The 15,077-nt window shown below is 40.1% G+C and overlaps 1 protein-coding gene across 5 annotated transcripts in view; it reads left to right on the top strand.

The window, feature by feature from the left end:
* Positions 1 to 15,077, top strand: part of LOC118532360 (adenylate cyclase type 10-like) — a 43,985-nt gene that overhangs the window by 18,515 nt on the left and 10,393 nt on the right. For 4 of the 5 annotated variants that reach the window (XM_078055357.1, XM_078055356.1, XM_078055359.1 and 1 more), the window contains exons 10-21: positions 1,329 to 1,405; positions 1,510 to 1,699; positions 2,188 to 2,243; positions 3,014 to 3,167; positions 3,329 to 3,518; positions 4,712 to 4,798; positions 5,980 to 6,251; positions 6,788 to 6,921; positions 7,546 to 7,674; positions 8,663 to 8,938; positions 9,974 to 10,303; positions 14,178 to 14,241. In XM_078055357.1, the coding sequence (XP_077911483.1) occupies positions 1,329 to 1,405; positions 1,510 to 1,699; positions 2,188 to 2,243; positions 3,014 to 3,167; positions 3,329 to 3,518; positions 4,712 to 4,798; positions 5,980 to 6,251; positions 6,788 to 6,921; positions 7,546 to 7,674; positions 8,663 to 8,938; positions 9,974 to 10,303; positions 14,178 to 14,241 (1,959 nt within the window). The remainder of the gene's footprint in view (positions 1 to 1,328; positions 1,406 to 1,509; positions 1,700 to 2,187; positions 2,244 to 3,013; positions 3,168 to 3,328; positions 3,519 to 4,711; positions 4,799 to 5,979; positions 6,252 to 6,787; positions 6,922 to 7,545; positions 7,675 to 8,662; positions 8,939 to 9,973; positions 10,304 to 14,177; positions 14,242 to 15,077) is intronic. The other variant, XM_078055355.1, reaches the window with a different exon arrangement.

Raw genomic sequence — 15,077 nt, 5'->3', positions numbered from 1 at the left:
ATCCACATATCTTATCTGTCACATGAAATTTTCACATCAAGTAAATTTTCACATCAAGTAAGTCTGATTATTCCTTGTTATGTATGAACTTGCTACCTTTGAACCTTTTCTTCACCTGGAACAGTGTATGCCCCCTTTTTAAATAATTCATATTTCTAGTGTTTTCCCATTCCTGGCCTAGGTAGGACCACACCTCCCTTCACTTGTCCCTACTGGACACACCGTCTGTGCTGTAGCCATCTTGAACTGCTTAGTTTTGCACAAACACAGCAGGCTTTTCAGAGTCTCTGCCTTTTCCCACTGAAAGGAATGCTGTTGCCCCGCTTTCACAGTACTTCAACTTACAAAGTCCAATCATACACCCTCTCCTTTCTGAGTGCTTTTTCTAACTCTCTAGTATGAGTTAGTATATTCATTCTGTTTGCTCTGTTAATTTGCTATACCGATCTCTAATATGTAGTATTTGTCTTGCTAACTTATAAATATGTCTCTTCACCTCCCTCAATTTCTACCACCTTCCTGCTGCCCGAAACTGAACTTCTCCAGAGCAAGATATTTTAAACACCTAGCCCAGTATTTGGTACTGCACATACTTCTCAGTGCTTGTTAAATGAATGAACTTATACACAAATGAATGAATGAAAAATATTACTTATTTTTAAAATGTATTCCAAAGGCTAATTCATTTCAGGAAGGCTTCCATCAACAGCCTGACCCTGTGATTATTCCTTTACTCTGACATTCTAGCATTAATTGATCCATGAACCCTGTATTGATAACTGTTGATCTACTTTTCATTTTGGGGTTTTATCTGAGGCAGCATGGTATAGTGGAAATAACACTGGGCTAGGAGTCGGGAGGCCTGGATTCTCATTCTGACTCTTCTGTTGATTTCTGCCGTGTAACTCTGGGAAAGTTAATTAGCTCCTTCAGTTGTGGGTTTTTGTTTTTTATTTTGTCAAATGGGGTTAAAATATTTGCCCTACATACCTCACATATTTGTTGTTAATTATTCCTCAAAGGATCAGATGGAGTAATCAATTTGAAAGTACTTCAAAAAACATATATAAACTATCTAACAGATATAAGGTGTTTTTATTTAGTCTTTCTGCTGATAATAGCTCCCCAACTAAAACTCCATGAGTACGGGGACTATTTTGTTCCTTTGTAACTTTATACACATCGTGTGATGTAGACAGACAGCAGTCTCTGGCCTTTTCTATTCTGAGCTCTAAAACTAGACATCTGGATCTGAGGAGTCACAGCTCTAGTGCCTGACTTGGAGGCTTCTGACTGTATTTACCCACTGTTGCTTTTCGGACCCCCAGGCTTGTTTCCATCAGTATTACCAACGGACCAGTATTCTGTGGCGTGATTGGGGCAGTAGCGAGACACGAATATACAGGTAGAAGAGGACATTGGACTATTAGCTCTGTGACTTAGGGGGTAAAAGTGGAGGAGATGGTTCAAAAATTCTCCATCCTTTTCTTTACTGTCTCTCTGACACAGTTATTGGCCCAAAGGTGAGCCTTGTGGCCAGAATGATAACTGCTTATCCAGGTTTGGTGTCCTGTGATGAGGTAACATATCTAAGATCCATGCTACCTGCTTACAACTTCAAGAAACTCCCAGAGAAGATGATGAAAAATATCTCCAACCCAGGGAAGATGTATGAATACCTTGGCCATAGGAGATGTATGTGAGTGTCATTAATAGTTTATTCCCATCTCTTTTACAGAATCAGGGTATAGGAATCATCAGTGTTTGAGTGTATGAAACTAGAAAGAAAGATGCTTCGAGTCCTGGCGTGCTGGAATAAGAGACATAAGAGGAGGGTTTAGTGTCTGAGATCTTTAGCTTTTCTGTTTAGCTCTTAGCTAGTTCCTCAGTGAACTTCTTGCTATCCAACAGGAAGAGAATGCAATAGGTCACGAATCTGGGTGTTCTTTTTTTCTTTGTGTACCTCACAATTTATTTACTTCTCTGAGCCTGGAACAATCAATATTTCTCCCCTTCCTCCTCCCAAAGATTTTTAATTTTTTACAACTCTTATATAGAACTCTGGACCTTTTCAATTATCTGAAAATACTTGCTGATGAGACAGTTTATCTTCTAGCTATTTAGAGATGTACATTCTGTCTATCCCAATCTGTTAATAGACACATTTCCCTTTGTCCTTTTTCCCAGAATGTTTGGGAGGAGACATTTGGCCAGAGAGAGAAATAAAAATCACCCTTTGTTAGGTGAGTTTTCTTTTCTACCTTAAATCATATTTTTTCCAGCTGTAGATGGTTAAATGTGATTTTTAAAAAATGCAAGACTAAGTGCTTCTAAGCATTATATTAAAAGAATAGAGAGCAACCTTCTTACTGAATTTATGTTAATTTTGAAGAGGCCTTGCCATTTCTTTTCCATGTTGAATGTTTACACTTCAGGTAGAGGCTTCTAACTTTGCCTGAGAAGTACCAACATTTAGTAAGAATCTTTGTAAGTCAGAGTTCAGCTATTGAGGTCTGCTCAGCTTGTTGTGGATCATCTCTAGAGGAAAATTCCTCATCATGAGACCATAAAGAGGGCACCAAGACTGTTACCACACACACTATATATTCCCTATCTTTATATTTATCTTCATTTATATCTATTAGTCTATTATCTTTACATAGCCCGTGACCAACTTTGAAGACTAGATTGTTATAATGTATATATATATACAGTATAACTAAAATGTTATAATGTTACAAAAAGCTAAGAAAATATAGTAGCTCCCATGTCTATGTGGTCCCTAATTATTCTTAATGTTATTATTTAGGCTCCAGAGCAAACCCCCAAGCCCAGCACACATTTCTGTATAGTCCAGAACTGATTTTATGCAAAGAGATGTGAAGCCTCATCAAAGAATGGGATTCTGCCCAGGATTCTAGGGGAAAAAACCATTCTGAGAGTTACCTTTGCAAAATAAATAGAGTGTCTACTAAAAACACAGGAGTATTAGGTGCTCCCTGTCTCTCTACAGACCGGGAGAAAGAATTAGAAGCCTTCCAAATGGCACAGCGGGAATGTTTGCACCAGAAGAAGGGACAAGCAGTTTTGTATGAAGGTGGAAAAGGCTATGGAAAAAGTCAGCTGTTGGCTGAAATAAACTTCCTAGCCCAAAAGGAAGGACACAGGTAAAGATTCCTGCTTTCTGGCTGAGTGTCTACTTCTCTGGAGGCTCCTTTCCCTTGTTGGTAAGACTCTTGTATCATTAGATTCAGCATCCTTGGGCTAGTGGAGTGAGTAACCTCTCTGTGGGTCAAGGGACTCCCAGTGACCATATTAACATTCACAGGGTGTTACCATTGAAGCTGAAGGAAGCAGATTTCAAGCAGTGCTTCTATGCCATCCAGACCCTCATGGCCATCTTCTTTGAGATTGATGCATGTCCAGCCTATTACCGGCAAGAGTGCCTACACAAACAGCTCCGTGGGATGGTGGAGGAACCTCTTCACTGCCTTTTTAATGACCTCTTCTTTGTGAAGGTAATGAAGGCCATGGCTTTCTGAATTGGATACTAATGTTATTTTTGGTGGATAGTTGGACCCAGGATTGTTTTCTAATCTAATGCCCTTAGGCCATATATGTATAGCCTAAGAACATATAGTTAGCAATGGCAGGGTTGAGATTTGAAATCCCTTTGACACCAAAACCCAGGCTTTCTCTTTGTTGAGGAAAGTAGATTCTAGGACTGACTCCAATACTTGCTAATTGAATGTCGTGGCACAAATCACTTTGCCTGAGACTACATTTTTTCACCTGTGAAATGATGATTATAGTACTTTATGTGATTAGTGCATACATTTTAAAGGAGGTGGTATATAAGAGATCATAGTGTAAATGTGAGTGTTAAATCTGTCAGGGTGATACTGACCAGTTGAGCGTCCCCAGCAATTTTATCCATGTGTTCTCAAGTCAGTTGTAATGTTTTGTTCTTTAACACTAGCCATGCCATGGAGTTTGTCACTTGAACCAGCATCTGAATCTCAAAAGCTTCCAGTGGTCTAGGGTTTACGTGGTACCCAAGAGTGAGCAGACTAAGAATTCCCTGGTCCACAATTCCATTTATTCTTCCTCCATCACTTCGCCTAGTCTACCAAGCCTGCAGGGCATTGTATATAATGGAAAATAGAGAAAAGTAAAATCTCTGCAGTCCTCGGCATAGCCGTTTTAAGACAGGCCTTGCCTGGGGCTCTGGCCCTTGCCAAAGTGCTGGAGGAATGGCCTCGCTTTGACTCTCGGGTCCATGGTAACTCACGTGCCATGGCCTAGCACAATGTTAGGAGATGCCCGTTGCAATTCTTTCTAACAAGTCTCATGCACTCATTCATTCGGGCATACTTGGAAAAACTGGGGTGCTGGAGCTGTCTAAAGTGACATTGCTAAGTCCAACCTGTCACTTTACTTCTTAGTCATGACCCTTTAAGGGTTTGCCAGAGTCTGGGTATGGAAAGGAGGTCTCTCTCTTTCTCTCTCTCTAACCTCCCGTTGACTTTCCATCTTACTCTCTGAACTCTATATTGATGTTGGATCAGCATTTGTGACCCTATGCCCCGTCCTATGGAAGAAACCCATTCTCACTCAAAATAGAATCATTGTCTGCTCCCTTTGGAGAACCTGTATATTTTTATTAGATCATCATTGTGAATGCTAATATATGAATAATTTTCCTGGTTAGTTTCCCTTGTCCTTCAAAGTTTCGCACATGGATGACCTGACCAGACAAAAGAAGGTTAAGGCATGTTTTTTTCAAGTGCTTCAGGAGGTGGGTATTTTTGCTACATACCATTAACTCTTAATATGTGGAGATGGTTTGTGCTTATTTTAATCTATCCATAGCACACCTTGACTTAGGCCTGCCTATTTGTGATATCTTCATTGTTTGTATCTATCTTTAACCTTGAATCAATCCTATTGCACAGAATACAAGAAAAGTTCTTTGCTCTTCCCTGATCCTTGGTTCTTAATTTAAAACGGTGGTTTCTAAATGCAAGCAGATAGCTGTTTTACCTCCTATTTATTACAAATACACTCAAGCCTTAACCCAGATTACAGAGTCAAAAATATCTATGAGCAGAAACTGATGTATTCATTCTGGAAAGCAATCTAGAAGTAACTAGTCAAATTTTAATAACATGCGTCTTCTTGACCTAGCAATTCCACTCTTGGATCTATGTCTCAGGGAGTCTGTTCACGGCAGCGTTTGTGGACGAGAGGGACGCAATGGCATGAACTCATGGATGAGAGCTATGCAGCATAATGCAGAAGTCTAGAAATAAGGGAATAGATGAAAACATTGCAACACAGAGTGGTCTTAAAAATAATCCTGAATAAAAAGAGAAACAAGGAGATCTATATAGTAGCATTTACATAAAAAGTTTACTTAACAAAACAATGATGCACCTTTCATAAGAACACAATACAAACAAAAGGATTACAGTAAACACCTTAGAATGGTTACTGGCTGCAGCAGGGGAGTGGGGAATGTGGCTAAAAATGAGTATATTTTTTAAAAGTTTACCTGAATAGGGCCTGGTAATTGGTAGTTTTAACAAGTACTCAGGTAATTCTGATGTGCAGCCTGGTTTGGAAGTTACTGATATAAAGTATTATGAATTCCCACACAGTTTGAAGCCTTTGCCAAAATGAAATGTTTGAAAGCTTCAAGTTTGATTTGGAGAATATTTTGATGTTCATTTAGTTTTTCAGTTAGAGTATTTTCTTGTCCAAAGAACCTCAGGACATTTCTTTAGAAATTAGATATACTGGCTATATTTTATACTTATAAAATAAAATATTACCTGGACTTAGGACACATTTTACTCAGAAAATCCCAGCCTGTGTTGACATTTTATTTAAATTGCTGTTGGGAAATTCATGGTACATTTGAAAATCAGGTTACTTCATTTCTAATCAAAGGTTGTCACTGTTTGCTGTTATTTTCAGGCAGTGAGGGAAACACCACTGATTTTCCTCATTGACGAAGCCCAATATATGGATGCAGCTTCCTGGGAATTTTTGGAAACATTACTCTCCACTGTGCCCATCATCATGGTGATGACATTGACCTCTACCTTCACCCTGTGTGGCTGTGCCCAGCACTTCCTGCAGAGCTCTCAGGCTGTCCTTGTGCCCATTTTGAAGTTGGCAACAACCTCACTGTTGCGAATGGCATGTTGGGAACTGGGGGTGGTGAGCATCCCCCAAGAGCTGCAGATGTGAGTGGCTAGGACTAGCTGAGCACTTCATTAAGGGCAGAGCCAGTGCCATAATATAAGTGAGAAGGCTCAGGTCTCACTTACCCATGTTGGGGGAGAGAATGGCTTTAGTAACCATGATGAGGCCCAAGACCAGATTCAAGGATAGACAGTCTCCTAGTAAACCAGTAAAGGGCTACCTCCCTAGGCTATCATCCAGGTTTTCACAAGACAGGACTTGGATGGCTTGCTTCTGGTGTCAGTTTATATGTGATCAGGCCACTTTCTAGGGCTCTTTGTAAGGGGACGTTTGTTCTTTTTAACAGCAATAAAAACAAAATAGTTAAAAAAGAGAAGTTACTACTAAAATAAATTTCAAACCAATCAGAATTTTTTTTTTTTTTATATTTCTGTGTTGCTGCTTACCTCTGTTAGTATATATCATCAAAAGCTGACTTTAACAAAAGAAGCAATATTCCTCAGTATGAAATATCCCTGTACTTGGCTCTCTTCAAGTGGGCATCTTAGTCTGCAATCCCCTACTTACCTCTCTACAGCTACCTTCTCCACAGGTGCTTTGGAAACCCCCTCTACTGTGAGGTCTTATGCCAGGACCTTCTCTCCAAAGATGTATTGCTCTTTCACGACCTCCAAAAGGAGGAGAAGAACAGCAAGTGGGAGACACTCTCAGGTAAGCTTAGCTTCCAGCGTTTTACCGTCATCTGGCTGCTGGGGTTCATCCTTTGATATGGCATCACCTGACCCTTATGAAGCATGTGCCCATTCCATACTAACATTATAAGCAAGAGGAAGCCTTCCTGGCCTGCCTCAGAGAACTTAATTGAGCCAGTCAATCTCTTATAGTTCCTTTTTGAGCAGCCCAGGAGGTAGGGATAGGGAAAAGAAGATTTATAAACATAAGAGTTCAATAAAGAATTGCATATTAATTACTGATGAGGATGACTTGATGATTTGGGTAGGGGGTGGGAGAAGGGAGGAGGGTGGGAGAAGAGGAAGGGGTAGAAGTTTGTGTAAATCTGGAAAGGCATGCGAGGGCTGTGATGTAATAGAAGAGAGGGCTACTGGAAAGTAAACAGGAAGAGTGTAAATGTTGGATACCATATGGTAGAGAAAATGTCGTTAGTTTCTAAGAGAAAATTAGCAGGCAGGATGGGTGGGGTAAGCCACTTTAAAACATATGCTCTGTTTATCTTCATCCTGTTAATTCCTTGACTAAATTCTTGTAATTTTGTGCCTTTAAAACTACAGTCACTGAGCATGGTGTTTTCTCAGTCATAGTCTTCTTTCCCTACAGCCAATGCGATGAAATCTACAATGTATGGTATTCTTCCTGCTGGCTCTGAAGAAGACCAGGAACTTTATATCTGCACAGTCAGGGATGATGTGAACTTGGATACTGTGCTTCTCCCACCATTATTAAAAGGCAAGTCCCTTGAAAACCTCAAGCAAACCAATTACAGATGTCATTGCACTTAGTAATTTGGTGATTGATTGAATATAGGTCTTTCATTATCACGCTAGCTCCGTTTTCTTCTAAAAAACAAACCTGCCTTCTAGAAATAAGTTCTGGCACTGCCCAAAGAGCCTTTAAGAGATTTGTAATGCTACTTGAGTAATGTTTTACTTAAGTGAGCCCCTTGTACTCTGGGTCTGACTAATGCCTAAGAAGTTTTCTAGTTATTTGATAAAAATTAGGTCCTGAGTTTCTCTTTGTGCATATTCCTATGCTAGAGGAGGCAGTAAGCAAGGGAGATAATGTGGCTGAGATTTAAGAAAATCTATGGTGCTAGTGAAGAGACAGTGTTATACACATAGCAGGAGTTGAATAAGAAGAGGGCAAAGTAAGTTTATGATGACTGATGAGATAAAGAATGGAGAAGCCATCAGAATTGAGTAGGCATAATCAGATAGGGGATGTTCTTTTTAGAAATGAAGAAGGTTTTGGTGACCATGGGGAGAACAGTTTCAGGGGTGTGGTGAAAACCTGGTTGGTGGTGGTGGTGGTTGAACAATGAATGGGGAATAAGGACAAATGAGGACTTAGAGATAAGGCTCTCTCAAGAGGTTAGGGTGAGTGGAGAAGGGGAGGACCAAAAGCAAGCCTTTTTTTTTTTTTTTAAGTTGTATTTATTTATTTGAGAGAGAGAAAGGGGGTGGGAGGGGCAGAGGGAGGGAGAGAGAGACTCTCAAGCAGATTCCCTGATGAGCAGGGAGGCTGACACAGGGCTCAATGCCACAACCTGAGAGCATGACGTGAGCTGAAATCAAGAGTCAGAAGCTCAACCGGCTGAGCCACTCTGGCGCCCGGCAAAACCTTTTTTTTTTTAAGTGAACAGATTATCAACACAATGTATTCTATGTTTGTAGAAAGCTTGTTCACTTCTCTTGTTTTGTTTTGTTTTGTTTTCCAGAAATAGCAGTAAACCAGTTGGATCAATTGAGCCTAGAGGAGCAGTTGCTGGTTAAGTGTGCTGCAGTCATTGGTCACTCCTTCCACATAGATCTCCTGCAGCACCTCCTGCCTGGCTGGAATAAAAACAAGCTACTTCAGGTGCTGAGGGCTCTTGTGGATATACATGTGCTCTGCTGGTTCAGCAAGAGTCAAGAGCTTCCTGCCGAGTCAATATTAGTGCCTTCCTCTATCAAGATTATTGAACAAACCAAAGAGCAGAAGAAGAAAAAGTCAGGTGAGGAAGAGCTGCTTCCTTGTTCTTACCTGAACAGAGAGCCTTGGGTAGGGATATTTGTGTTCAAAAAGAACATCAATATCCTTTATCATGGGCCTCAGTTCCCTAAAACTATGGCTAAGAAATGGGGGGAAGTGATTATTTTAATCACAAAGGAGCCATGATTATAGTGAACGAATAACCTGTATTTTTCAGAATTGTTTTAATTCCAAGAATTTTAGCTCCTTGTTAACCCCATGTGTTAAATATCTATATCTTGATTTTTGGTTCAGAAAATATTACCATAATCCTTTACTGGTTTCTAGATATAAATAATAAGAAAAAAAAGGATAAACTGTTCCTAATTTTAGAAATTTTCAAGGAAGATAAACACATCTGGAATTGAAACAGACATGAGCAAAGCAAGATACACATTAAATAGCTTGCAATCTCAAATTCTCCAAATAATAAAATTATGGCATAGACTACCCAAAGCACATATATTCCACAAATAATTTCCCTTTGACTTTGAAATATGTTTGGGCCTTATGTTTGAACAGAGCATTTCTTTTTTTTTTTTAATGATTTTATCATTAGAGAGAGAACACGAGCAGGGGGAGGGGCAGGCAGAGGGAGAAGCAGACTCCCTGCTGAGTAGAGAACCTGATGCCTGCCCATGTGGGGCTCCATCCCAGGACCCTGAGATCATGACCTGAGCCGAAGGCAGACGCTTAACCGACTGAGCCACCCTGGCGTCCTTGAACAGAGCATTTCTGATGATTTGATGTTTATAGTAATTTGTAGTAAAAAAGCTCAATTTAGGAGGAGCATCTAAGAAATCTACTCAGCGTGCTTCTTTACCACTGACCATTTCTTCTCTGTGGTACTTTGTACAAGATATGGTCAATGTCACTCTCAGATTGGTGTAATATACTTTATACAGAGGAATTGTAAATAAAATTTTCTTATAAACTAGCAGCATGTGATTGGGAGTTTGCTACTGACAGCATAAAAGGCCTTTAAGGGAGACTCTCACTTAAATTTCCTATATTTCAGATGCTGACTCTCCTCTCAGTCTGCAAGAGGAATTATCTCTACCTCAAACAGAGATGCTAGAATTTGGAGTGCCACTATTACGGGAAGCTGCTTGGGAGCTGTGGCCCAAGGCACAGCAGATAGCCCTGCACCTTGAATGTGCCTGCTTTCTCCAAGATTTGGCCTGCCGCTGTCAGAGCTGTCATGGGGGGGACTTTGTCCCCTTCCACCGTTTTGCCATCTGTTCTGCTAAGAGCTGCAGTGGGATCTCCCGGTTCTGTAGTTACAAAGATACTGGCTCAGTACTAACACAAGTGATCACAGACAAATTGCAGCTGCCTTCTCCCCAAGGTAAAACCCAGGAAGCAGAAAGAAGACATGTGGGCAGCACTTCTCTGTATTCATGTACTTGGAGTTCTTCATCCAAAAGGTGGAATCTGATTAAGGGAGAAAAATAGGCAGAAAGAGCCATTTATCCCTGAAGCACCAGAAATAAGAAAAATGTAATTTCAGAGCTAAAAGGAACTTTAGAAATCATGCTTGTTTTGGTTGGCAGTCTTGGGCAAGTTACCCAGCCTCAATTGAGGAAAATAACAGTACCAATTTCATAGAGTTGCTGTGAGAATTGAATGAGTTAAAATATATAATATGCTTTGAATAGTGCCAGGCACACGGTTAGTGCTCAATACATTTTAGCTACTGTTGTTATTGTTGTTATTATTATTATTATTAAACTCTGTACACATATATGGGGCCCCTGTGTGTATCAGATGCTGCAGCTAGGTATTAAGAATACAAAATGAATAAGCATGGGCCCCTGAAATTATCAGTTTTGAGGCTTGATGCAGACATGCAAATGGAGAATTCTGATATGGCATGGTAAAGGCAATGCAAAAGCATACCCAGGCATTGGGGTACCTAGAGGAGGAGCCGTTGGCTCGGCCTGAGAAGTGAGTAGGGGAACACTCTCCCTTGAAGGAGATAACGCTAAAAGTGAGAACTCAGGGATAAATAGGAGTTGGTTGCTTGAAGTTTGAGTTAGTGGATGGCTGTTCCCCAAAGCTGGTTGCCCTTCTACCACATCCTAAATGAGAGTTCACCCTCTTTGTATGAACATTTTCAGTTATTGGCGAGCCCATTTCATTGTCAACAGCTGTTAGAAAGCTTCTTTCATCAAGATGAAATCTACCTTCTTGCAACTTCACCAATTTTTCAGAGTTGTGCCTTTTTTTTTCAAGTTTTTATTTAAATTCCAGTTAGTTAACATACAGTGTAATATTAGTTTCAGGTGTACAATATGGTGATTCAGCACTTCCATACATCACCCAGTGCTCATCATAAGTGCCCTTCTTATTGTCCATCACCTATTTAACCCATCCCCCAACCCCTCTCCTCTAGTAACTATCAGTTTGTTCTCTATAGTTAAGAGTCTCGTTCTTGGTTTGCCTCTCTGTTTTTTCCCTTTGCTCATTTGTTTTGTTTCTTAAATTCCACATATGAGTGAAATCATATGGTTTGTATCTTTCTCTAACTGACTTATTTTATTTAGCATTATACTCTCTGACTCTACCTGTGTCGTGGCAGATGGCAAGATTTCATTCTTTTTTATGGCTAAGTAATATTCCATAGATAGATAGACAGACACATACATACCACATCTTCTTTATTCATCAATGGATGAACATTTGGGTTGCTTCCGTACTTTGGCTAATGCAGATAATGCTGCTATAAACATTGGGGTGCATGTATCCCTTTGAATTAGTATTTTTGTACTCTTTGGATAAATACTTAGTAGTGTGATTGCTGGATCATAGGGAAGTTCTATTTTTTACTTTCTGAGGAACCTGCATACTGTTTTCCACAGTGGCTGCACCAGTTTGCATTCCCACCAACAGAAGTTTCCCTTTTCTCTACATCCTCACCAACACCTGTTGTTTCTTATGTTGTTTATTTTAGCAATTCTGACAGGTGTGAGGTGATCTCTCATTGTAGTTTTGATTTGCATTTCCCTGATGATAAGTGAAAACAACACAAAGAAATGGAAAGACATTCCATGCTCATGGATTGGAAAACAAATATTGTTAAAATGTCTATACTACCCAAAGTAATCTACACCTTTAGTGCAATCCCTATCCAAATACCAACAGCATTTTTCACAGAGCTAGAACAAATAATCCTAAAATTTGTATTGAATGACCAAAGACCCTGAATAGCCAAAGCAACCTTGAAAAAGAAAAACAAAGCTGGAGGCATCACAATTCCGGACTTCAAGTTATATTATAAAGCTTAATGATCAAGACAGTATAGTACTGGCACAAAAATAGACACATAGATCAATGGAACAGAATAGAAAATCCAGAAATGAACCCATACTTACATGGTCAATTAATCTTGGACAAAGCAGGAAAGAATATCCATTGGGAAAAAGACTATCTCTCCAACAAACGCTATTGGGAAAACTGGACAGTAGAATGCAAAAGTATGAAACTGGACCACTTTCTTACACCATACACAAACATAAATTCAAAATGAATTAAAGATCTAAATGTGAGCCCTGAAACCATAAACATCCTAGAGGAGACACAAGCAGTGACCTTTTTGATATCAGCCATAGCAACTTCTTTCTAGATATGTCAACTGAGGCAAGGGAAAATAAACCACTGGGACTACATCAAAATAAAAAGCTTTAGCACGGCAAAGGAAACAATCAACAAAACTAAAAGGCAACCTACAGAATGGGAGAAGATATTTGCAAATGACATATCTGATAAAGGGTTAGTATCCAAAATATATAAAGAACTTACAAAACTCAGTATCCAAAAAACAAAAAATCCAATTAAAAAATGGGCACAGACATGAATAGACATTTTTCCAAAGAATACATACAGATGGCCAACAGACACATGAAAAGATGCTCAACATCACTGAACATCAGGGAAATGCAAATCAGAATTGCCCCTTCTTACATATTTGAAGACAGCTGTCAAGACCCAACCAAATCTTCTCTTTTTCTACTTTGATAGAAGTTGTTGGTGTTGGCAGAGGAGAGGGATAAGGGAGAGATGGGGAATTGGTGGTGGTAATGGACTAAAATCAAGAAGTTAATCTATTCTCTTAATGTCTGCTCTAGCTGTAACATTCTCATGACTCTGTGAAGGTAGACCAGTGACTTGGAAAAATTAGTCATTGGCTGATGAACTCTGGGCATTTGCACTTTTGTACTTTCCAAGGAGAAAGAGGAAAGTAACAGTGAATGTCCTAGTCTAGGATTGTGAAGAAATTACCCTATCATTCATAGTTAGTGTCAGCTTGAGAATACACAGCCTGATCAGTCTAGAGAGAGGCTCAAGACCTTCCCAGCACGACCAAGCCCTGAGGACACTTCCCAGATTCAGGGCCTCTGTGCGTGGCCATGCGGAACAGGTACTGCACACATCTAGAGGGCGCTAGTCACACATGCTATGATGTGATGGTGCCCCTGGAAATTGTGTGTTGCGGTAGTGCTGCCAAACTCCAGGTTCTTTAGTTACCGGAGTCTTAACTTTACCCTACCTTATTTGACACGGTTCCGCAATCAGAGAGCTGGTCCTTCTACTTAACACAAGTCCTCCCTGTAACAGTTCTTGGGGACCCCCTTTCAATCCTGCCATCCGTGCTTCTGAGCCATAATGGTAACATCTCCTCATCATTCCCAGTTTTTGCTTTTTGATCTGTGAGAAGGCAGCTGCAGAGGAAGAGTCAAATCTGAGGGATAAGGGCTGTTTAAGGCCAGCGAGGTAAAGCTGAAACCCCCTGCTGGCCACTGTGACTCTAGTGGACTGTGGCATCTGGTGCCCTCATGATTTTCCTCACTAGGTCTAGCTCTGTGGTCCACTCTCATCTGGTCAGAAATTCAATCCAGATATATTCAGGGATTTCTTCTATTAGAAGTAGCCGTCAAACCGGGTAGACATATTCTTTATTCATTTTTCTAGCAAATTGAATCGGGCTGGTTTGGGAGGTTTGAGAGGAGTTACTATTTGAATCATAAATAGTTGCCAGTAAGGAATTTGTGATCCACCATTCTATTTTGTGTGTAGGTTAATATTAAACCTAAACTTACCATTTTAACAATGGGGGAGGCAATTAGGTCATGAACTAAGCTTCGGAGAAGTAGTCAGGAATTGGAAATGTTCTCAGTTAATACAAAGATGGATAATGGAAGATGATATTTTTCTCCCTACAGATAGTTTTCAGTTCCAGACAAGACCATTCAGAAGTCAGGAGGCCTTCACAAGTGAACACTGCAGGTAAATGGAGACGCTGAGAGTGGGTGTGGGGGGCCAGGAAATGAGACACAGGTGACCACTGAACTGGGCCACTCACCTCACCTGCAGACCAGGAACTCCTCTGACCACCCAGGAGTAGTGACCTTTGTACTCAGTCCAGAGTTCAAGTTAACAGAGAATTGGAAAGGCAATTTTTGATTCTTCGAAGGGAAATTATTTCTTAGTGTTTAGGAAAAGCTTCATTTAATAACTCTCAGATGAATTGTACGCAGAGCAGATTTTTCTCTGCTATAAATTTGTCTTCCCAATTATGTTTGATCCCAGATGATATTAAAAGGAATTTACATTTCCTAATCATGTGCCTCCTGGCTTTGTAATGCCTAGCCTATCGATTTTAAATGTCCCTACCTTGAGTTTACCAGCCACTCTAGAGTTTCCTGTCCTGCTTATCCAACCTAATTTCTTATGGTTTTCAAAGAAAAATCTGTACTCTACATGAATCATCCCCACACTCACCTGTATATCCCTGCTCACACAATTCCCCCTTTTTGAAATACTAAGTGGCCTCCACATCCTTCTATTTATCAGAGTGTTTACCATTCTTCAAAGCCCTCCTCAGTTTCCATCTTTTTCAATCATTCTGTCTCAGAGAGATCTAACCTCTTTTGAACTCATGGTGTTTGTGGGGAGTGCACTGGACTAGTAGAGAAGTGAGCTCTAGTTTTAGTTCTATTCAGTAGCTGTGAGGTCATTTAGAAGTCACTTAAGCTTTCCAAGCCTCAGTTTCCTCAATGGTAGAAGGAAGGTAGTTTTTGCCTGCCTGAAAGACAGGGTTGTTGTAGGATAAGATGGTGTTG

The sequence above is a fragment of the Halichoerus grypus genome, chromosome 9 (assembly GCF_964656455.1).
Source record: "Halichoerus grypus chromosome 9, mHalGry1.hap1.1, whole genome shotgun sequence".
Taxonomy (NCBI): domain Eukaryota; kingdom Metazoa; phylum Chordata; class Mammalia; order Carnivora; family Phocidae; genus Halichoerus; species Halichoerus grypus.
The sequence above is the reverse complement of the archived record's forward strand: the minus strand, read 5'-3'. Positions and strand labels throughout refer to the sequence as shown.